Genomic DNA, 22,653 nt, shown 5'->3' with positions numbered 1-22,653 from the left:
CTCAGCCTGGGTCCTTGAATATGTTCATGTTCATGTGCACACACGTGTATGTGTGTGCATGCCACATAAAGCATGCCTAGGATGCTTTCCAGGTTACTCAAGGACCCACCCTTTTTCTCATACCTGACGTCATCCTTGGACTTCTTGTATCAGGGAGGGAAATTTGAATTATTTTGCCTGGTCTAATAATTAAATTGACATAGATTAACGGAGGAAAAAAACAATTTGTACGCACAGAGGTCATTCAGAAATGAGACCACCGAAGTAACCAAAGCAGGCTATATATATATATGTATACACACACACACACACACACACACATATATATGGCTTGTACTTGGGGTAGCAGACAAATGAAGTTTGCTTATACAGCTTTCTTAGTGTTGAATTCCCAAATTCTGTTAAGGATACTTTCTATTCTCATACTGGGATAAAGATATCTTCACATGGGAGGTTTATTTCTCTTTTAGGGGTTAAGAGGATAAAAATATTTATATATCACCTATTTTCCCCTGGCTGTTTCTCAAATAACTCTAAGGATTGCAGAGGAAAAGTAGTTTCAGGAATCAATGTCCTGTTCTTATATGGAAGACAGAGTGTGCAGGGGTGACTATCCTTTCCTGGGGTTGGTACATGGAATACTTGGGGGAGAAGGGAGTTCTGCCCTCCTCCAGCCTTGCCTTGGTGGGGGTCGGGGGGATTTTCTACTCCCTTGTGATACAGCTCCTCAAAGTGAAATTATAGGTGGCTCTGAAAAGAGCCTTTGGGTTTTAAGTTGGCACTTGTTGGCATTAATAATTTATGCTCTCTCGCCGCGGATGCGGCGGGCAAGCTGGATGTCCTTGGGCATGATGGTGACACGCTTGGCGTGGATAGCACACAGGTTGGTGTCCTCGAAGAGCCCCACCAGGTAGGCCTCGCACGCCTCCTGCAGCGCCATCACGGCCGAGCTCTGGAAGCGCAGGTCGGTCTTGAAGTCCTGCGCGATCTCGCGCACCAGGCGCTGGAACGGCAGCTTGCGGATCAGCAGCTCCGTGGACTTCTGGTAGCGGCGGATCTCGCGCAGGGCCACCGTGCCGGGCCGGTAGCGGTGCGGCTTCTTCACGCCGCCCGTGGCCGGCGCGCTCTTGCGGGCCGCCTTGGTGGCCAGCTGCTTGCGCGGCGCCTTGCCGCCGGTCGACTTACGAGCAGTTTGCTTTGTACGCGCCATTACTTATCTCCAAAATAGAGACTAAACTGGTAGATTTGCTTCTATATTTATACAGGAACAGAATCACTCTGATTGGATTGTGGGCAATTCCTGTTAGTCATCCGCTGCTAAATTCCGGAAGTGCTCCGAGCGATTTAGGATTGGTTTATCCATTAGGTGAAAGTTTGGGATTGGTGAATTTCAATTAGCAGACATCTTCCCAGCCCCTTAAAAAAAATTTTTTTTTCCGAGTTGTTTTATCGATAATACCCACGCACTCAAGTATTGTCCAAAAACACATTACTCATTTAATATTCTTCAACTTTTTTCCTGTTTGGATATACAAAATAGAACGTGTTCGGAAAAGTTTAGACTTTAGACACCCGCCATTTTCTGCAGTTAACCCGTTTTCATCGGATCTTAGTCCCAGACCTTCCCCCTATTTAAAAATCCATCGTCTAAGCATCTCATGAATCCTATTCCACATTGACCGTAAACATCTAGTTCACTGTAACATCGTCTTCTAGGAAATACTGTTAAGATGTAAGGAATTTTGTATTATTCAGGGAACACGCAGCAAAATCCCAATATCCTGGAATCCCTGGATCTTTAGTGTGTTTGACTCAAAACGGGTAATTTGGGGCTTCCCTGGTGGCGCTAGTGGTTGAGAGTCCGCCTGCCGATGCAGGGGACACGGGTTCATACCCCGGTTAGGGAGGATCTCACATGCCGCGGAGCGGCTGCGCCCGTGAGCCATGGCCGCTGGGCCTGCGCGTCCGGAGCCTATGCTCCGAAACGGGAGAGGCCACAACAGTGAGAGGCCCGCAAAAAACAAACAAACAAACAAACAAACAAAACAACTGGTAATTTGGCTCTGTTGTTTGGTTTTGATGCATTTTTAAAATGTCACCTTGGGTCTAACGGTGAGAGCCGTCATGAAAAGCTTTGCAATGTGGAACCTTAAAAAAGATGGCGGCGATCGAGTCTTTCTTGATAACACTGCAATGGGCCGGCATTTCGGGACTCCTTCCGAGGGTCCCAAGGTGTCCCGGACAAACCCGACAGAGCTGCGGTCAGGACTGGACTGGGCTAGATAACAGGATTTCCTTACCTGGTTTCCGCATCCAAACGCGAAGACTTTCATTTAATTAAAAAGAAATTGTTTGTTTTGTGTGAATGAATTTATAGTCTCATAACAGTGCTGTAAATCAACCTATAGGAATATACAAAAGTGTTCGTTTTTGATCCAATAAAAAAGGGAGTTTTTGAATCCTAGTTTACATACTAGTAACCTATTGGTCAGCTTTTGTCCAATCAAAGTTTAGCTTTGTGAGTGTTCGTTTGTATATCCTTGATATAACTACTCGCGATGTTCCTTTTGTTCTCGTTCTTTTAATCCCCCAATTTTGCTTACTTTGTTTACCATGCCAGAGCCGGCTAACTCTGTCCCAACTCAAAAAACGGCTCCAAAAAGGCAGTGACTCAGGTTCAGAAGAAAAATGGCAAGAAACGCAAGTGCGGCCATAAGGAGAGCTATTCTATCTTTATCTATGTCTGTAAAGTGCTGCAAGTAGGTCCACTCGGACCCCAGCATCTCGTCCAAGGCCATGGGCATCATGAACTCGTTTGTCAATAACATCTTTGCATCGCGGGCGAGGCGTCGCTCCTGGAGCATTAAAACAAGCACTTGTCCATCACATTCAGGGAGATTCAGAAGGCCGTGGGCCTGCTGCTGCCCGGGGTGCTGGCCAAGCACGCCGTGTCCGAGGGCACCAAGGCTGTCAGCAAGTACACCATCTCCAAGTAAATTTTTCTATGCCTCTAGCATTTCTCAATGGTTCTTTTTAGAGCCACTCTTTTTTGCATATTGAGAGCTATAATATGAAGATTTGTCAGTATTTTTAAAACATGTTTTTTTCTTTTTTTTTTAGTCATTCTTTAAAGTGCAGGAAACAGTATTGCAGTATGAGAGGTTTATTTGAATTTTTGTTCTTCAGTGCAGCAAAGAATTTGAAATGTGTGTTGTAGGAACCAGTAGAAAGTTGTAGTATTCTGGGTTTTGTGTTTTTATTTCTTAAAATCTTTAAATTGTTCTTGTAGCCAGTCACTGCTTAGATTGAAAATTTTAGAGTGAGCATCTGTGGACTTAAAGTTGTGTAATGCTAGTAAATGTATTTGGGTTCCTTGTTTTAAATATAATGCCCATGTTACAACAAAGTAATTTTATGTGCTTCACAAATATTAACTCGAGAAGGTGTTCATACTTTACAAAGGGTCGGAATCTCAGTTATACAGTATATACTGGACTAGGCCTGGGGTATTTACTGGAACCTCAGAGTTTAATCTCAACTACAAGTATACGCTTTCAAAGGTGAATTTTCAAATTTGCATTAAAAAGAAAAGATTTTCACTTTATTTTGTCTTGAGGCTATTATTTATATAATCAACCCTACATGGTGCTGAAGTGGGGTCTGAAATCCTCAATTTGACTAATTTTTATTTTATATTTCATTTTTGTATTCCTTGCCTTCAGTCAGTGTTAGGTTCTGTATTCATTTACACAGGAGGAAAAAAAAAAGAAGAAACAAAAAACAGGAGTAAGAGAAGACGTACAAGTGCAGGGAGAACAGAGAATATGGAATGAAATGTAGTTTTCCTGAGTTAATATTTTGATAGTTTCTGTATTGCTGAAAGCAAAATGACTGATAAATTGCTTTTAGTACTTTTCACGGCTTATAGAGTTGGTATTTGGGCGGCCAGCAAGACACTACCAATGTATGTGCCAGGTCAGTATTGGGTGTGTGAGTAGAGGTTCACATAGTTGTGAAACAATGTTGTTCACATTAAAGTTTTTTTGTTTAAATGTAGGTCTTCCTTTAGATAAAGATTGAAGTTTCAGTTCATCATATCTGTTATTTTCGATGACATGGATTGATGAAGATGCCGAATGTGTTGGCTGTCTTTATTGCTGCACAACAGATTGCCTTGAAATTTCTAGCTTCAGACAACACACATGTATTATCTCACAGGTTCTGTGGGTCTGGGCAGGGTTTAGCTGGGTCCTCTGTGAGGCTGCTATTGAGGTGTTATGCAGGACTGAGGTCTCTTGGATGTTTGGGGAAATATCCACTTCCAAACTAATTTACTGGTTGGTTCTTTGTAGTTTTAAGACTGAGGGTCTTATTTTCTTGTTGGCTGTTGGCTTGAAGCCCTTATGGGCTGTTAGTTGAAGGCGTCCCTCAGTTCCTAAATAGCCCTGTGAGTTTCTTGTCATTTGGGCCTGACAACAGGGATACTTGATTCACCAAAACCATCATGTGAGAGTCAAGGATGTTACAATCCTAGATAACATAGTCATATACACAAAATTTTTTACATCCTGTCACCTATGGTCACCTGTTTTGATGGTTAAAAGCAAGTCACAGGTCACATCCACACTCAAGGGACTTCATCACACAAGAGTGAACCTCAAGAGGGGAAATCCTGGGGGCCACCTTAAGAGACCATCACAGAACCCAGCAGGACCAAAAGACAGTTAACTAACGATTGCTCCTTTCCCAATCCCCTCCCCACACCCCTGCCGCCACAGTACTGGGATTGGTTCAAATGGCCTGCAGGCAGGAAACCTATGTAAGGAAAAGGCATCTAATACCTTGAAGTCCTTTTAAACAGGCCTCTGCCAGTGACTTTCTTTTGAAGCCAAGACACAGAATTTGTTCATTTATTACTTTGGGGACTTCTTTCCCCTTTTCCTTTGCAAATACTGACAACATGAGAAAACCTTTGGTGTGGCGGAGTCCCAGCACAGGGCTAGATGTCCATGTAGCTCGGTTTCTGACATTATAGTTGAGAAAAGAAACCGGAGGGTTCTTGAGATGAATTAAAGTTGTTGTTTTATTACAGACTACCAGGGAATAGATTTGAAAAGGCAGGAGACAAATCCCAAATTCTTTGTAGATTAAAAAACATCTGGTAATCAGTTTATATAATCCAAATATAAATGCTTTTAAGGGACAGAAGAAACAGCCCATGTGCCACCTGGGCCTCCTCATGGGTGCCTTCACTCTCTACAGTTCAGTCTTAGCTTCTTTCATTATACCTTGTCCCTTGAGTTGCCCTACTAGGGGCTGAATATTTAAATTTACTAAAGTTTTGAGTGAGATTTGAGCAGGCCAATAAGGTATTACCTATATTTGTCCCTCAACACTATTCATAGCTTACTGTCAAACAGTAATTCTGTATTTCGGAAAATCTAATAAATTAGTAAAATCTTAAAGTTCATTGGTTAATTTTGCAAGACCGAGAATTCTAAGAATCAGAAGTGCTATTCAAACAATGTGGGACGCTTAAGGGTTCTACACTGGAAAAGCCATCGTGTGGCATTAAAACTGCAACACGGTGTAAACGTTTGATGCACTCAAACCTAAGCAAACATGAGCTGCATTAAAGCAACTGCACCCCAAAAATCTAACAAACTTCGGAACTCAAGTTCCTTACAAAAAAACCTGAAAACACCAGTTCAGGGCAACGAGCTCTTTCAAGCGAGTAGTTAGGTGGCCCTGAAAAGGGCCTTAGACATTGCTACAGAAAATTAGTTTGTGGGTGCCGACTTAACCGCCAAATCCGTAGAGAGTGCGTCCCTGGCGCTTGAGCGCGTAGACCACGTCCATGGCCGTGACAGTCTTGCGCTTGGCGTGCTCGGTATAGGTGACCGCGTCCCGAATTACGTTCTCCAGAAACACTTTCAGAACCCCGCGGGTCTCCTCATAAATAAGACCTGAGATGCGCTTTACTCCACCGCGACGAGCCAGGCGACGGATTGCAGGTTTTGTGATCCCTTGAATGTTATCCCGCAGGACTTTGCGGTGGCGCTTGGCGCCCCCTTTACCCAAGCCCTTCCCGCCTTTGCCACGTCCAGACATCACTAAGACTAGATGAGGTACTGTACTCACAAATAGGGAGAGCACACCGAAATTCCTATTTAAAATACGGAAGCGGACCTTTTTGAAAACTACAAATGAGGGTGGGTAGGGGGTGGGGTTAGTTCGTAAGCTAATTTATCCCCGCCCACCATGCCCGAGAGTCAGTGGGGCGGAGCCGAAAAGAGAAGATTGCTTTGTCTGCTTATTCTCAGAATTCAGTTTAACACGTTCTGTTTAAGGGCATTTAAAAAAATTCTCTTGTTTATCAAGGGAATGAAATAATTGTGCCTATTAAGCCAGCATCTGTTTTTCAAGTTTGGATATTTAGACCAAGTCATTAACCGAAATTATACATTGCCTCTCATTTTAAACGCATATCTGAAATGGAGTCCCTGGGTTCTCTCTAACCAGAGAAGCATTTTTTTTTTTTTTTTTTTGCGGTACACGGGCCTCTCACTGTTGTGGCCTCTCCTGTTTCGGAGCACAGGCTCCGTACGCGCAGGCCCAGCGGCCATGGCCCACGGGCCCAGCCGCTCCGCGGCACGCGGCACCCTCTCGGACCGGGGCACGAACCGCGTCCCCCGCATCGGTAGGCGGACCCCCAACCACTGCGCCACCAGGGAAACCCGCAGAGAAGCATTTTTGTATACTTTAAATGAAGGTGAAATAGTTATGGTGGTAAACTTGTCTTAGGGAGCGAGGAAATTTCTGAAATCCATTGGGCAACAAGTCTTTCCCGCTGGCGTGTTTGTTTTTGGGAGGTATGACTCCATTGCTTGTGCCCTCAGTATTTGCTATCTTTCACCTTCTGACGTCCAGGACCGGTTTTGTGGCAGGTGTTTTCTTATTTTTACTTTGTTTTCTTCATTTGTAGAATGGAAATGTTAACCCCGACATCACAAAGGTGTTCTGAAAATCAAAAAGTAAATTTCTGGTCAAATGCTCAACACAGTCATTGAGGACTACTGTAATTACCTGCGGAAATTCCATCTTCATGCTCCAAAGATTGACTTTCTCGCCAATATTCTTAAATCTCTCAATCTGGTATTTTGCCATCTGGGCCTATGTTCAGTTGGTTTCCTAATCTCCATATCTTTTTGTGAGCAAACTTTTTATTTAAGAAGTCAGTGCTAAACTTACATCATTACATTTAAATTTATATAATTCCCCCAATTTAACCAGCAGTCCCCATTGCCATCTCCACGCTCCGAACACAATTCCGCCTAAGACTGTATTGTCTGATAAAGTAGTCAGGAATAACTTTTGAGCCGTTATTATATATGATATATATAATATATTCATATAGATATGAAAAAATATATTTTTTGGAATGGGATTGATGTTGCTGAGGAGCTGAATTTTTAATTTTACTTAATTTTAATTAATTTAAATTTAAAGGCTGATACTCCATTTCAGTTATTGGAAATTTTTAGGTATGTTTGAACAACCTGGGCATGTGAACTTAATTTTAAACAATAAACTGTATGGAATTTAAATACAAATCATTTCCAGTAAAAAAAATTAGTGTCAGATTGACTAAAATATAAACCCAATTTGGTAGATTTAGATTGAAAAAAAGAATGTAAGATATTGCATTAATAATATCTCTATATTTATTACATGTTGAAATGAACATATCTTGGATGTTTTGGGTTAAATGCAATGTATTATTTAAAATATTGCATCTCTTTGCTTTTTAAAATGTGGCTACTGAAAATTTTTTCATTAAATGTTTGCCTTGCATTGTTTTCTTTGGTCAGTGGTGCTCTAGAATTTTTCCTTTTCCCTCTCTGTTTCTTGATCTGTATCCAACCTTGCTATCATGGGCTTTGGAACACAGTGGACGTTCAATGTATTTCTAAGAAACCCAATTACAGATACACGTCTCAACTAGAATGAAGCATTGCAAAAATAAACTTAAAAATAAAATCACATTAGAGAACTAAGGCAGCCTTGTGGAATAAACCATTACTTATCAAGGCAAGAAAAGATGAATACTAGAAAAATTGTTGACCTTAGAATTCTTCAAGGGCAGAATATCAGGAAATGGAGAGTACCTGAAAATTTATGCTTATTTTTTTTTCCCCAAAAGTGTGTTTCTTGAGAGGGAACATTCAGAACTGATTATGAAAGCAATGAGTGTTCTTTGATTGATAGATTGTTTGATAGATTGTGCACTCAGTGGTTTTATAAAACAAAAGAAGAAAATAAATCATTTAGTAGAAGTACAAAAGCGTTTCCTTAAAAGAAGGAAGGCCAGAAAACAATTTACTATTCCTGGAAAGTAGGTAAAGACTAAGAGAGAATGAGGTTAAAAAATCAGGTAAATTACTTTGGAGTCTAGAAAGAATAAAAAGTTAAAGTGTCCATTATTTGATGCATGAGTAAAATAAGAATGTCAAGGAGTTACACCATGGTGTGTCATAGAAATTTATCTTGAAAGTTTATATATATATTTATATACATACATATGTGTGTGTGTGTATATATATATATATATATATATATATATATATATATATATTTCTTTTTTTTTTTTTGGTAACGATTCACTGTGTTGATCTTGGGTGGCCTCAGCCTGCAGGATTTCAGTTCCTGGGCTAGAGACTGAAGTCAGGCCACGGTAGTGAGAGTGCTGAATCCTAGCCACCAGACCACCAGGGACAGTGGCCAGTGACAAGGCCCCTGGCCCCCTGGCTTTGCAGAAATGAATTCCCACAAAGAGATGGAAAGTAGTGAAACAACTAAAGTGTTTATGAGGAGGAAAAAGAGTACTTGTGAATAGTGTGGACTTAAAAAATTATTCACAACCTAAAAATTGAGAGTTATGTTTTATCCGGTGGAGATTTTTAGGACTTAAAAGCCTGGGAGGCCAGCATCTCAAGTAACCCTGAGAGAACTGCTCCTAGGAAGCTAGGGGAGAGCCAGGTTTTATAGACATTTTGCAACAAAGGGCAGGTAGTCAGGAACATCAAAAAATTATTGTTAATTAAAGGAAACTAGATATCTCAAATTAAGGAATTTAGCTCTTTTCTATGTATGGGAAGATGCAAGAGTCTGGGCTCACCGAACTCATTCCTTTGATATGCACCTCAGCTGTCTGGGGCCAGTATCCTGTATTTTCACATCCTGAGTTTCCTCAGGGCTCACTGTATGGAGTGGCTGCAGTCTGATGGCTGCTAGATGGCAGGTATTCTTTCCTTCCTAAGTTCCCTCAGGGCTCACCAGCTCACACTGGAGGGCTACAAGCTCTGCTGTGACATCCTTTGTTTACTGATATGGCAGGAAATATTCCATTTCTCAATAGGTACACCTGGGTGAACTCAGAATGTTGAGTGCTTGCAGTAGTTTAAATCACTTATATGAGGCATCTCTTCCAGGTTTCTTTTGACCAATCATCTTGCTTTTCTTGGTTCTAAGTCGTATTTGGATTATCTCAGGGTCCTGCCACGTGTGCTCCTGCATCTCTTAGCCAAGATGGATTCTAGCAAAGAGGCTTATGGGTAGGTTGACATCACTTACTATGGGGTGGTGCCCCCTCCTTATTTGACCTCCAAGGAGTGTTTCTGCGCATGTGTAGTCTGGAAGGTTTCCTTGACCTTGAGAATGAGGTATATGTGGTCTCTTTATCTTTTATCTGGGCACGACTCAGCTCCTCTCTGCTCCAGCTATTACCTTTGTCTTGGAGTATCTGGCCACAGGCGACAAACTCCAGCTGCTCAGCCTGGGGCTCATCTATCTCCTGCCTCAGTGTGAGAAAAATTGTCTGAGACTTGGAAGTAAGGAAAAAGGGAGGGGCCATGATGTCCAATATACAAGGTTATAGGCCACACAAGGATTCTATAAAAATATACTTAGACCATCTAACTATTTACTATTGACTGTAGGTACCAAAATTAGTGAAGTTACTTAACTGGCAGAGAGGCAAATAATTTCTATCCAGTAGAAGATTTATGACCTATTGGATAATAAAATAATTTTATTTTAAACTAATTTAACAATCCTGTTCTAACATTTCTTTGTTACATTTTCTGTAAATATCCTAATTTCTTAAATGTTCTTTGAACATTTACCTGTTGGTTCATTTATTGAAAAGTGAAGTTCTTTGACACATTCTCATTTTTATTTGCTGAATCATGATTTTGCCTTTTTGAAAAAAAATGTAAGTGAGATATCATGTAATTGTGACTTGATTGGAAATAAAGGGGGATTTAGGAGAGGTGCTGGTTCTTTTCACCTTTTCCTTTAGGCCCGGGAAATTGAACACTTGTCACTCAACATCATGGCAAATCATCATTGGTAAGCAGCATACAGGAAGGTGGAAATTTATAAGGCATGGGCTCACTGAGGATAAAGGAAAGGCTCTGGTCACTACAGAACAGCTCTGAAATCTGTTAAGATATATATAAATGTCAAATTAAGGTAAAGGAACCGACTGAATTTCGTTTTGTTGTCATATGAGAACATAGTCTAAAAAGCCTGCCCAAGTGTTTTTTAGTTATTCTACGGGAAGGCGTTTCTGTTTAACTATTTATTAGGGTCTAATATCTGTGAAGTGTCTATGAATTTAGATGCTAATTTATAGGATATTGAAAATTTCAATGATTTTTGTCTATTAGAGGTGACTATTATCTCTTTCCAGTAGAAAAGATAACGTAAAGGTAATAATATAATTGTACCATAGGACAATAAACCTTTTCTATCTAAATTTGCTCGTTTGATTTTAATTCAATCTTCTTTCTTTTTCCCAGGTGGAGGGCGGGTGGTGGTGGTGGTGGTCGAGAACTTTCCCGCTGTACATCTTGGTTCTCAGCTGGGACCCCTGTAACAAAACACAGATTAGCAAAGGAAAAATAAACAGGTTTATTAACATGTATATTTCATACATACAGTAGCAGAGACCCAGGAGAAAGTAATCCAAAGAGGTGGCTTATAACTCCAGCTTACATAGCATCTTCAACGAAGACTAGATTTGTAGAGAAATGACAGGACAAAGAAAAGCACTTTTAGGCTTCTAAGGGCAGCAAACTGTGAGAAGGTAAATATATGGGAGGAAACTAACAGCGAGGTTTGTTAAGAGTCCTCTGGAGCCTCTCTGGTCTGAACAGCCTGTGCAGTCTCCAGTACAGAATTTATATCCTGCTATAAGGCAGAAAAAAAAAAGAGTAGAGAGAGGTTTTTCTTCCGATTGTTGTTTATTAACTGCCTAGGGAGGTAAAATAAGGAAAAGCATTACAACAGTTCTTATCGACAAAGTAGGTGGCTCTAAAAAGAGCCTTTTTCAGTTCAGAGTAAGCAATAGCCTTGGGTTACGCCCTCTCCCCGCGGATGCGGCGGGCGAGCTGGATGTCCTTGGGCATGATGGTGACGCGCTTGGCGTGGATGGCACACAGGTTGGTGTCCTCGAAGAGCCCCACCAGGTAGGCCTCGCACGCCTCCTGCAGCGCCATCACGGCCGAGCTCTGGAAGCGCAGGTCGGTCTTGAAGTCCTGCGCGATCTCGCGCACCAGGCGCTGGAACGGCAGCTTGCGGATCAGCAGCTCCGTGGACTTCTGGTAGCGGCGGATCTCGCGCAGGGCCACCGTGCCGGGCCGGTAGCGGTGCGGCTTCTTCACGCCGCCCGTGGCCGGCGCGCTCTTGCGGGCCGCCTTGGTGGCCAGCTGCTTGCGCGGTGCCTTGCCGCCGGTGGACTTGCGAGCGGTCTGCTTTGTACGAGCCATGACGATAACAGAAAAGGAAACTGGCTGGAGAGTAGTGTGGTGCTGGTGCCGGTTCTGACCTTATGTATGGGTGCAGATCAGTCTGATTCCTAGTTCCCGCGCTGTGATCTAATTGGTTCTCACGTTGCCTTTAGGAGAAATACGGTTGGATTCCATTAAAGATTAAATGAGTTATCGAAATTTTATTTCAAGTTTATAGTCCACTTTGAATTGAGTCCATAACAGTAAGGTTTCACTTAGTAGAGATTTTAGTGTACTTCATTCATTGAATTTTTCTGAAAGGAGAAACGACCTATGGACTAAACAATTCTCACTAATAATGCCGTCATTCGCAGAATTTAAAAAGCCCGCCCAGACATGTCATTGGTCAGCTATTCCTCCTTTGTTCTCTCATTTATTTTATTCATATTTTACTTTTTGACACCAAGTTCGTTTGACTATACATTATATGTAATAATGTATATACCTCGTGTACATGCAAAACCACCACTCAACATGAGGCATTATGGTCTGTATCCTGTCATTTACATACATATACGTTATCCAAACCTAAAAGCCCTAATTTATGTCCTGACACAGAATTCCCTTAACAGGGGTTCTTTATGTGAGTTTACAAACGTATTGCATCTTTTCAGTTAAAGGGATGGCAGAAAGCTAGTTTCATGAATTTTTCTAAGAATTTATGGTGCATAAAATGTGACCAACGGCTAACAATTTAGCCCCTTTGTGGCAAACCTGGGAGCGGTTTCCCATTTTTAAACGCAAAACTTTTAACAGCCTAATATAAACAAAATTAAGCGGAACTACACATTAAGACTTGAACACGTCTCCTACACTTACGAAGTATTTCAGCGCTTTCCGGGAGAAAAGTGGGTGGCTCTGAAAAGAGCCTTTGATTTTCGGAACGGGGACTGAAGAACTGCTAAACGTTTCACTTGCCCTTGGCCTTGTGGTGGCTCTCGGTCTTCTTAGGCAGCAGCACAGCCTGGATGTTGGGCAGGACGCCACCCTGAGCGATGGTCACGCGACCCAGGAGCTTGTTGAGCTCCTCGTCGTTGCGGATGGCCAGCTGCAGGTGGCGCGGGATGATACGCGTCTTCTTGTTGTCGCGGGCCGCGTTGCCCGCCAGCTCCAGGATCTCAGCCGTCAGGTACTCCAGCACCGCCGCCAGGTACACGGGGGCCCCGGCACCGACCCGCTCGGAGTAGTTGCCCTTTCGGAGTAGGCGGTGCACTCGGCCCACGGGGAACTGGAGCCCGGCTCGCGATGACCGGGTCTTAGCCTTGGCGCGAGCTTTGCCTCCTTGCTTCCCGCGCCCAGACATACTGAGTGCTAGCAGGGGAAAAACAGCCACAAGAAAAGCGAAAAAGAAATGTTCTATAAGGAGCAACAAGATGACAGTTATAGAGCTGGGTGGAATTGTCAAATGCGAGGTAGGATTGGTTAAAATCGTCTTTTTACTAGACAACCAATAAGAAAGGAGATGTGATGCAAGTAAATTTACATAATCTCGTCACTAATGCATTATCAAATCAGTTCTGGATATTCTTGAACACCTTATTTGCATAGGTCGCCTATAAAAGACGAGATTCTAGACGTAAGCAGGCATATGAGAATCATAGTTTAGTGTGCGTTTCGAATTCAGCAAGTATGCCTGAACCGGCTAAGTCTGCTCTTGCCCCGAAGAAGGGTTCCAAGAAGGCGGTGACCAAAGCCCAGAAGAAAGATGGTAAAAAGCGCAAGCGCAGCCGCAAGGAGAGCTATTCCGTGTATGTGTACAAGGTGCTGAAGCAGGTCCACCCGGACACCGGCATCTCGTCCAAGGCTATGGGCATCATGAATTCGTTCGTCAATGATATCTTCGAGCGCATTGCGGGCGAGGCGTCGCGCCTGGCGCATTATAACAAGCGCTCGACCATCACGTCCAGGGAGATCCAGACGGCCGTGCGCCTGCTGCTGCCCGGGGAGCTGGCCAAGCACGCTGTGTCTGAAGGCACCAAGGCTGTCACCAAGTACACCAGCTCCAAGTAAATGCTTATAGGTTCTGTTAAAACAAAGGCTCTTTTCAGAGCCACTTACATTTTCATGTGAGGAGTTGTGATTCCCTCTTGTTGCCCGTTTTGGGCATGTTATCTAAACGCAGTTAGATACTGGAGTTGGCTGAGTTGTTTCTGCAAATAAGCCTATGTATAGAGAAGCCCTTGTGCTTATTAAAACAGGCTCTTTCTGTTTCACCTCTTTCCCAAACCTTCCTATATTCTATACTAAAAAAGCCAAGAGTTTCTGTCCACCACGCCTTATTTTCAATTACAAAAGCAAGGGAGGCTGGCTGGGTGGGATTAGGAAACGGAACTCTTCCATCCTAGCCATGGTTTGGCGCTCTGGTACCAGGAATTGGTTTCAGTTCCCAGCTTCCTCCGGCCCTTTCCCCAGAATGGATCCTACACTCCCAGAATCATGCCCCACCCCACAGAATTCAGAGCCTTACCTCCACCCGGCCTCCGCTCCAAACTTCGACATTCTAGTACCTCTGCCTTCTCCAGTGTGCCCAGACCCCTATATGTGGTCCAGTTTCAGTTGTTTCTGAAACACTTCAGCTCGGGTTTTGCTCTTCCTTCCAAAACCTGTGCAACTTTTATTAAATTATCTTTGTAAAAATAACCAAGAGTTTTCTCTTTTCCTGACGACACTGACTAATGCATGGTGTCAAGTCTCCCTTGATTTAAACCTTTTGCTTATTTCACTTCGTTTCAGCATCAGGCACTTTGATGATCATACATTTTCCTTACTGTCGATCTCGGAAGGGTTTATCACCATCAGTTCTCCCAGGTAGGTAAAGCATTTATTCCAGGAGACAAAAGAAGTGAGTCGAATTGGAGTGCAGCATGCAGGCCTTTGGGATCTGGAGCTTCATCTCCTAGCCTAACCATGTCTTCCTTTTTGGCTGATTCGGGACACATCATGAAAGATGAATAAGAAATGCACCAAGAAAAGGGATGTAGCCTAGTGCTGGGAGAGGAGGTAATTCATGCAAAAATACTTCCTAAAGTGTTGAGAAATCTGTACATGTGAAGTGTTTTTGAATTCTATCTAGACATCTTGGAAAGAAAATTGCATCAGAAGACATTGGTTGGAATTTGAGTTCTGTGAGGTAAATAATCTTTGGTTCTCACAGCCTCTGTTCCTTACTTTAAAAATGAGAATGTTGGGCTTCCCTGGTGGCGCAGTGGTTAGGAAATCCGCCTGCCAAATGCAGGGGACACGGGTTAGAGCCCTGGTCCAGGAAGATCTCACATGCCTCGGAGCAACTAAGCCAGTGTGCCACAACTACTGAGCCTGCGCTCTAGAGCCCGCGAGCCACAACTACTGAGCCCGTGTGTCACAACTACTAGAGCCCGTGCTCTGCAACAAGAAAATCCACCACAATAAGAGGCCCGCGCACCGCAACGAGGAGTAGTCCCCCTCGCCACAACCAGAGAAAAGCCCGCGTGCAGCGGTGAAGACCCAAAGCAGCCAAAAATAAAATAAAATAAATTTATTAAAAAAAAAAGAGAGAAAGAGAGAATGTTATAGGAGTTCCCAGGCTGTCCAATGGTTAGGTATCTGCGCTTCCAACTGCCTTGACCCCTGGTTCAATCCCTGGTCGGGGAATAAAGATCCCAGAAGCCGCGTGGTACGGCCAAAAACAAAACAAAAAACAAACAAAAAAGGATATTACTGAAACCAACTCATTGACAGTTTTGTCTAAACAAATGCAGTAGTTACAATGAAAGCAAACATTACAATTTGATTTGCAATTCATGAAGTTATTTATGGACATTATGAGGTAAATTTTCCCATTACTCCTACACTTTACATATAATGAAGACAAGCTTTTTGATATAGTATTATAATCAGAAGTAATAATACTATAATGAATGAACAAAGTGCTGCTCCATGAAATTAGACTTTCTGCTGTTAAAATCAGACACCCTAGACACACTAGCAGAAAAGGAAACATAGGGGACTTCCCTGGTGGCTCAGTGGTTAAGAATCCGCCTCTCACTGCAGGAGACACGGGTTTGAGCCCCGGTCCTGTAAGATCCTACACGGAGGAACCAAGCCCGTGCACCACAACTACTGAGCCTGAGCCTGAACTCTAGAGCCTGTGAGCCACAACTACCGAAACCTACGTGCTCTGCAACAAGAGAAGCCACCGCAATGAGAAGCCTGCGCACAGCAACAAAGCGTAGCCGCCGATCACCGCAACTAGAGAAAGCCCACGCGCAGCCCGCGGCAGCGAAGACCCAACGCAGCCAAAAGTAAATAAAAATTGAAGAAAAAAAATGAAATGTAAATTGCCTCTGTTAAAATTAAAACAATGTCAAAATTACGTGAGCCTGCAACTTTAGGAAGAATTTACTTCTATCTATAGTCATTTTTATATTTACACTTAAATTTAAACATATGTAGTTATAATCTTAAAGCTCATTGAATACATTAATCAATAATTCTTAAACGTGAGTGCCTTTTCAATTGGTGGTCTGACAAATTATCACAAATACAGTGGCTTACAACAATACATTTATAATTTTATGGTTCTTTAGATCAATATTCTGAAATGAATTTCATTGAACTAAAATGGTGTCAGAGGGCTTGGGCCTAACAGTGGAAATCTGTTTCCTGTCTTTTCCAGCTCCTGGAGGATTTTCCTTGTTCCTTGGCTCACAGCCCTTTGCTAGATTTGAAAGCCAGCAGTATCTGGCCAAATTCTTCTCACATTGCCATCTCTGGTTCTGTACTCTGATTCCCTCTTCCATTGTTAAGGGCCCTTGTAATTATATTGGGTTCACTTGGATTATCTAGGATAATCCTATTTATTTATTTGGCCAAGCACAGCAAGCGGGATCTTAATTCCCCGAACAGGGATTGAACCCATGTCCCCTGCAGTGGAAGCACGGAGCCCTAACCGCTGGACCTCCAGGGAATTCCCTAGGATAATCCTATTTAAAGTCAGTGCCATCTGCCACCTTAATTCCCATTTGTTATGTATCCTAACATATTCACAGACTCCAGAGATTAAAAGGTAGACGTAAGTGGGGAGGCATCATTCTGCCTAGCACAGTAAGTGACAGTATTTTTAGAATTTAACAGAATGCTATATACTTTCTGTTCTGGTGGGAAGACGAACATATGGACACACTACTGTATGTAATTTCTTGGATTTCATATACTCCCCTAAAGCTCATATAGACCTGGTGTAGATGTTTACCTCTGGGACTACAGAAAGCAAAAATTGACTGTTTACAATAACATAAACTCTCAAATACAGCTATCTGTTATTTTTAGTTTTCATTCTTTTACATTAAAAAAAATTTTTGCTTTTGTTCTTTATATGTATTGTTTGAATGTTTATGCATTTTTTGGTGTATGTTGTGTGTGCATATTTATGTGTTGTGTTGGGAATGGGAAGCCTGGTAGTCATTAATTACACAAGATTATAGACTATTAGTACTTTTTTCCTACCAGGGTTGAAATCCTAAAAATATGTTGTAAATACATTCTTAGTATTTGTTCCATATGGGATGCCATTTATTGCAGTTTATAAACTTAAGCAGGTTTGTGATTATGAGAAAAGTGTCAATTTTCATGACTGTTATACATGTATACATAGGACAGAAGAGTGGTGGTATGAATTATTTTCACTTAAAAAGTTTTTTTTTTTTTCTGACTAGGGCAAAATAATCATAACATCCACCCTGAGAGAAAATAACATAATTTAAGGGAGAGGAGGCACCAAAATATTTTAAGGGTATTTCTTTCCTGAACTGCCAGTGGGTTCGGCAATGGTCTAACTTTTCATTAGCCAAACCTTGGAAAAATTCTCCTTACAATTAAATGGTCCTATCCTGGAACCAGTGATATTCGTTTTTCAATTTCTATGCACATTAACTGTGCTGCTCCCATTAATATAGAAAAGTTATATTGCTTTATTCAAATCGAATGCATGTACATATTCTTCTTACTACCACACAGCACTAACAAGGCATTGCCAAGGATTTAAGAGGATTTCTTAAATCTTCACTTTTCATGGAGTCAGTTCGTAGAGCACACATCACAGCAGTTCAAATGATACTTACATGTCCACACTTGGCTAGCCTTGTAGCCAAAGTGAGCAGTGAAAGCAAGAGAAGGCTATGCTACCATTTACCTAGAAAGTAAATACATATTTTATTTTCATAACAATATGTTGTGTACTTCAAGTGTTAGCACCATACAGCAACAAGTTCGTTTCAATAAAATAAAATTGAGTCTATTATCGCAGTTATATTAGAGACGAATCATTACAGCTCCTGTGCTGAAAAAGTGGGTGGCTCTTAAAAGAGCCTTTGAGACTAACCACGAAAAGTACTTTTTTGCTGGGGTCACTTGGAGCTGGTGTACTTGGTGACAGCCTTGGTGCCCTCGGACACGGCGTGCTTGGCCAGCTCCCCAGGCAGCAGCAGGCGCACGGCCGTCTGGATCTCCCTGGACGTGATGGTCGAGCGCTTGTTGTAATGTGCCAGGCGCGACGCCTCGCCCGCGATGCGCTCGAAGATGTCATTGACGAAGGAGTTCATGATGCCCATGGCCTTGGACGAGATGCCAGTGTCCGGGTGGACCTGCTTCAGGACCTTGTACACGTACACAGAATAGCTCTCCTTGCGGCTGCGCTTGCGCTTCTTGCCATCTTTCTTCTGGGCTTTGGTCACCGCTTTCTTGGAGCCCTTCTTCGGGGCGGGAACGGACTTGGCCGGCTCAGGCATGATGAACAGCACGCCAAGTTAAAGAAAAAAGTATGGCGTGGAAACATCACTCAGGATATTTGTAGAGCTAGTATGCAAATATGGTATTTAAAACTTTACACTTTGATTGGATAAATTTTCCACGTTGTTCGGTGGTATGCAAATTATGTGACAGCAGGTCTCCTTTTTAATTGGTTGCAAGCTTTTAGACCCTTTTAACCAATCAAACAGTGTAATTTACAATTCGGCTTCGAAGTATAATTGCTTCTCATTTGTTAAGAAAATTTGTACTTTCGTTTCGCTGCTTCTTCGCTAAGCACCTTGATTAGATTGATGAGATGTCGGGACGCGGAAAACAAGGTGGGAAGGCTCGTGCCAAGGCTAAGACCCGTTCTTCTCGGGCTGGGCTTCAGTTTCCTGTGGGCCGAGTGCACCGCCTGCTCCGGAAGGGCAACTACGCCGAGCGGGTTGGGGCCGGCGCGCCGGTGTACCTGGCGGCGGTGCTGGAGTACCTGACGGCCGAGATCTTGGAGCTGGCGGGCAACGCGGCCCGCGACAACAAGAAGACGCGTATCATTCCGCGTCATTTGCAGCTGGCTATCCGCAACGACGAGGAGCTCAACAAGCTGCTGGGCAAAGTCACAATCGCTCAGGGCGGCGTCCTGCCCAACATCCAGGCCGTGCTGCTGCCTAAGAAGACTGAGAGCCACCACAAGGCCAAGGGCAAGTAAACTGCAGTATTCAAATTCTTGATCTTTGAGGAATCAATCTTAACCAAAGGCTCTTTTCAGAGCCACCCACGTATTCATTAAAAGGGCTTACATTTTCCTTATTTAAGCAGGTTTTTGAAAATGATTCTCATCACATTTTGTCAACTTAGAAGATGTATTTTCTATGAAATGCAAACTAATCATACTCTTTAAAGTAATCAAAGTACTCTTTAGCTAAGTAAAAATGATATAGAGAGACCTTGTATCACAAGTAATTAAGTAATCAATGCTGTAAGTCCTCAGTTGTTAACCCTCAGAAAAAGATAATGGTACAATAATACTTGGTAAATGTTGAAAGTTTAGGTGCAAATCTAGTTGGTGACCTACAAGATCATTTAAACCACTCCTTTAGTACTATCTCATGTTGAAACGAATTGTTTTGCATCCTAATGGGACAAGTGATCTGTAATTCATACTTGTTTTTAATAGCCAGTCTCAACTCTACTGAGCTGGGCCCTAATTAATTGTAAATACTGGGCCCCAGGGACAGCGTCCCTCCTTCCTGACCACCCCCTCGTTGGAGTGCCGAGGCCAGTCAGCCCCCAGCTCTGGCGGCTCAGCGTCCCCTCGGAAGTGACTGCGAGTCAAGCTCCCCACCGGCCCCCTCCCCCCTGGTCTCCCTCCCGCCAGGGCCGCTTCGTGCGCGGTGCCGGTCGACCCCTCCTCAGGGTGGAGGAGACCCGGGCCGACTCCGCTCCACTGACCTACCGCTGCTCGACTGGGACGTGGCCGAACAGCCGGACACAATGAGAAGCTGACAGTCTGCAACCCGGAAGAGAGTCCTCACCAGAAGGCGATGATCCCGGCACCTAGATCTCAGACTTCCAGCCTCCAGGACTGAGAAATACATTTCTGTTGTTTACAAGCCCCCACCCCGTCCCGTTTATGGTACTTTGTGACAACAGCCCAAACTGAATTAGCACTCTTTTTTTCAAGTACATCGAAGAATGTGTGGAGCCCATCCATTTTATGATACAATTTCCCAAATAACCAATATGCTCTCTATACACTCTGATTTCTCAACATTTGTATTTATCAAAATTGTTATTAAAAAATAACATATTATTATTTTTTCCTAATAAATTGTTTCCAATACAAAAAAAAAAAAAAGAATACAATACTGCATAGCCTGGAGCTAGAATTTGTTCAGGCAGAGCTTAACAAAGGCTTCAGCATGACTTTACGGGACATACTTGTGTACCATTTACAAGTTTTGAGTTTTTCTTAACACCATTTTACACGAAGCTCAGTTGACATTGTGAAACGTAGTGGGGTGTTTTTATGTGAGAATGTTATAGTGAAAAGTAAACATTTGTTAATATAATAGCAAGCATGAAATTAATCAGAGTTAATGGTTTTAGTGCATTCCGAAAATCTCCAAGAATTGAGGCCTGCGCAGGTTTGGGGTTGCTACCTGCCTCAGAAAGCAGAGGGTTTGTCTTCTGGGAGGACAAAGTCGTCCTCTCCTCTGATAAAACCTCTCACACAGCTGGCTTTGGCATCTTCCATGAAGAGGACTTCAGAGATGGAGGACTCATGCAGCTGGGCTTTTATTTGAGGTAGAGAGAGAAGACTGTGGTTATAACCACAGTCTTCTGTCCAGAGTGGGGTGTAGTTACCTCCAGAACTTTTCACTGTTAACCCAGTCTGGGATTCATGGTAGTCATACAAGTAGATTCCTTAATAGTAAATAATAATAATAGTTTCCAAAAAGTTTTATTTTTTTCTCCTTTCCTGTCTCCCCTCCCTCTCTTTTTGAATATGGCCCTAAAGAACCCTCAGACATATGATAAGATCACAAGGTATATAGGTGTAAATTCTTTAGTTTTTGTAAAATCTGAAACTTACATATATCTTTAAAACACAATGCATCTTAATAGTAGAGATTCCTTTCTCCTCCTGTGGCCACAGCTCTTACCCCAAGCCAGAAAACTGACACTGGTGCATGATAGCTTGGAATGCAGTGCAAGGGCTCATCATAAGACTTAAGGGCAAGCCACGTTAAGTCTTATGGGGAAGGTAGAGGAGGATGTATTCAGGGGGCTGGAGTTCTGCTTTCATATGATCTCTGGACCCCTAAACTGATGGTTCTCAATTCTATCAGACCCAACACTCTTTTTCTATAACAAATACTGTAACTACCCCCTTTACTATCCTGAAATGAAATTCATAGATAATATAATCTATCAAAACACGACTTACCTGTAATATAAAAGGGGAAATAAAAGGAAAGTATTTTGTTATTTTAAAAAATCTCTAAGAGTTTAAAAAGAGAAAACAAGAAATTGACGTAAAATTAGCCTTACTACATTTGAATGAGGGTATAAAAATCTCTTGGCCAATCACATCCAACACGCCTTTTCAAAAAGTTGATCAAAAGAAAGCCAGTTTCAGGTACCAAAGTTTAAAAATTTTATTCTGCAAACAAGATTAAGCATTGTAATAATTTGTGTTAAGTTCTGCGGAGAAAAGCCAAAGAACATTGTAAAGAAACAGCATAAGGAAGATAAAGGTGAGAAAGGGTTGAAAACAGCCATTCAAAGGGAGGCTGATGTCGGAGAGTGAACCTCGCTACCAATACCTTCACTGCGAGCCGCAAGGAACAAATGCCTTGTCCAATCAAAATGGAACTCTTTATATACACCAGTGGGGAGGGGGGGGCGGGCGGCAGTCTTTCATTTTTCCACCAGCTAGCTGCTTTCGGGAAATCTGTCATGGCTCGTACTAAGCAGACCGCTCGCAAGTCCACCGGCGGCAAGGCGCCGCGCAAGCAGCTGGCCACCAAGGCGGCCCGCAAGAGCGCGTCGGCCACGGGCGGCGTGAAGAAGCCGCACCGCTACCGGCCCGGCACGGTGGCCCTGCGCGAGATCCGCCGCTACCAGAAGTCCACGGAGCTGCTGATCCGCAAGCTGCCGTTCCAGCGCCTGGTGCGCGAGATCGCGCAGGACTTCAAGACCGACCTGCGCTTCCAGAGCTCGGCCGTGATGGCGCTGCAGGAGGCGTGCGAGGCCTACCTGGTGGGGCTCTTCGAGGACACCAACCTGTGTGCCATCCACGCCAAGCGCGTCACCATCATGCCCAAGGACATCCAGCTCGCCCGTCGCATCCGCGGGGAAAGGGCGTAGATTTGTTTCTCCCGATTAAGTGCCAACCTCTGAAAAACCCAAAGGCTCTTTTCAGAGCCAACCACCTTTTCTGTGAAAGATTCCTGTGCACTGGGACCTCCATTCCGAGCGAGGAAATAAAACCGCTCCTCCCAACCTCCGCCTCTGGCAAAAATGGTGTTAC

General features: G+C 43.1%; 8 protein-coding genes and 1 pseudogene across 8 annotated transcripts; 4 read left to right on the top strand and 5 right to left on the bottom strand.

Annotated features, from left to right (window-relative positions):
* Positions 1 to 767: 767 nt before the first annotated feature.
* LOC138414185 (histone H3.1) lies at positions 768 to 2,334 on the bottom strand. Its single transcript, XM_069541063.1, has 2 exons — positions 2,301 to 2,334; positions 768 to 1,519 (listed from the first exon to the last, which is right to left on the bottom strand). Exon 2 carries the CDS (start codon positions 1,208 to 1,210, stop codon positions 800 to 802), a length of 411 nt encoding a protein of 136 aa, XP_069397164.1. The 5' UTR covers positions 1,211 to 1,519; positions 2,301 to 2,334; the 3' UTR covers positions 768 to 799.
* A 279-nt stretch (positions 2,335 to 2,613) lies between these two features.
* LOC132431789 (histone H2B type 2-E-like) lies at positions 2,614 to 2,996 on the top strand (annotated as a pseudogene).
* A 2,252-nt stretch (positions 2,997 to 5,248) lies between these two features.
* Positions 5,249 to 6,128, bottom strand: LOC132432756 (histone H4). The gene has a single exon (XM_060023508.1). The coding sequence runs from the start codon at positions 6,109 to 6,111 to the stop codon at positions 5,800 to 5,802; it is 312 nt and encodes a 103-aa protein (XP_059879491.1). The 5' UTR covers positions 6,112 to 6,128; the 3' UTR covers positions 5,249 to 5,799.
* Positions 6,129 to 11,228: 5,100 nt separating this feature from the next.
* Positions 11,229 to 11,927, bottom strand: LOC132432957 (histone H3.1). Its single transcript, XM_060023813.2, has one exon. It carries the CDS (start codon positions 11,829 to 11,831, stop codon positions 11,421 to 11,423), a length of 411 nt encoding a protein of 136 aa, XP_059879796.2. The 5' UTR covers positions 11,832 to 11,927; the 3' UTR covers positions 11,229 to 11,420.
* Positions 11,928 to 12,677: 750 nt separating this feature from the next.
* Positions 12,678 to 13,189, bottom strand: LOC132432728 (histone H2A type 1-B). Its single transcript, XM_060023476.1, has one exon. The coding sequence runs from the start codon at positions 13,153 to 13,155 to the stop codon at positions 12,763 to 12,765; it is 393 nt and encodes a 130-aa protein (XP_059879459.1). The 5' UTR covers positions 13,156 to 13,189; the 3' UTR covers positions 12,678 to 12,762.
* A 265-nt stretch (positions 13,190 to 13,454) lies between these two features.
* On the top strand, positions 13,455 to 13,909 carry LOC132432742 (histone H2B type 1-C/E/F/G/I-like). The gene has a single exon (XM_060023493.1). The coding sequence runs from the start codon at positions 13,482 to 13,484 to the stop codon at positions 13,860 to 13,862; it is 381 nt and encodes a 126-aa protein (XP_059879476.1). The 5' UTR covers positions 13,455 to 13,481; the 3' UTR covers positions 13,863 to 13,909.
* A 4,225-nt stretch (positions 13,910 to 18,134) lies between these two features.
* On the bottom strand, positions 18,135 to 18,688 carry LOC132432743 (histone H2B type 1-C/E/F/G/I-like). Its single transcript, XM_060023494.1, has one exon. The coding sequence runs from the start codon at positions 18,614 to 18,616 to the stop codon at positions 18,236 to 18,238; it is 381 nt and encodes a 126-aa protein (XP_059879477.1). The 5' UTR covers positions 18,617 to 18,688; the 3' UTR covers positions 18,135 to 18,235.
* A 212-nt stretch (positions 18,689 to 18,900) lies between these two features.
* LOC132432727 (histone H2A type 1) lies at positions 18,901 to 20,448 on the top strand. The gene has a single exon (XM_060023473.1). It carries the CDS (start codon positions 18,934 to 18,936, stop codon positions 19,324 to 19,326), a length of 393 nt encoding a protein of 130 aa, XP_059879456.1. The 5' UTR covers positions 18,901 to 18,933; the 3' UTR covers positions 19,327 to 20,448.
* A 1,631-nt stretch (positions 20,449 to 22,079) lies between these two features.
* LOC132432723 (histone H3.1-like) lies at positions 22,080 to 22,490 on the top strand. Its single transcript, XM_060023469.1, has one exon. The coding sequence runs from the start codon at positions 22,080 to 22,082 to the stop codon at positions 22,488 to 22,490; it is 411 nt and encodes a 136-aa protein (XP_059879452.1).
* Positions 22,491 to 22,653: the final 163 nt, after the last annotated feature.

Source organism: Delphinus delphis, chromosome 10 (genome assembly GCF_949987515.2).
Source record: "Delphinus delphis chromosome 10, mDelDel1.2, whole genome shotgun sequence".
Taxonomy (NCBI): domain Eukaryota; kingdom Metazoa; phylum Chordata; class Mammalia; order Artiodactyla; family Delphinidae; genus Delphinus; species Delphinus delphis.
This window is presented reverse-complemented; position numbering and strand designations above follow the sequence as displayed.

Bases quoted from the DNA above. Each gene is read 5' to 3' on its own strand.
- LOC132432742 (XM_060023493.1), top strand. From the start codon at position 13,482: ATGCCTGAACCGGCTAAGTCTGCTCTTGCCCCGAAGAAGGGTTCCAAG.
- LOC132432957 (XM_060023813.2), bottom strand. From the start codon at position 11,831: ATGGCTCGTACAAAGCAGACCGCTCGCAAGTCCACCGGCGGCAAGGCA.
- LOC132432727 (XM_060023473.1), top strand. From the start codon at position 18,934: ATGTCGGGACGCGGAAAACAAGGTGGGAAGGCTCGTGCCAAGGCTAAG.
- LOC132432723 (XM_060023469.1), top strand. From the start codon at position 22,080: ATGGCTCGTACTAAGCAGACCGCTCGCAAGTCCACCGGCGGCAAGGCG.
- LOC132432728 (XM_060023476.1), bottom strand. From the start codon at position 13,155: ATGTCTGGGCGCGGGAAGCAAGGAGGCAAAGCTCGCGCCAAGGCTAAG.
- LOC132432743 (XM_060023494.1), bottom strand. From the start codon at position 18,616: ATGCCTGAGCCGGCCAAGTCCGTTCCCGCCCCGAAGAAGGGCTCCAAG.
- LOC138414185 (XM_069541063.1), bottom strand. From the start codon at position 1,210: ATGGCGCGTACAAAGCAAACTGCTCGTAAGTCGACCGGCGGCAAGGCG.
- LOC132432756 (XM_060023508.1), bottom strand. From the start codon at position 6,111: ATGTCTGGACGTGGCAAAGGCGGGAAGGGCTTGGGTAAAGGGGGCGCC.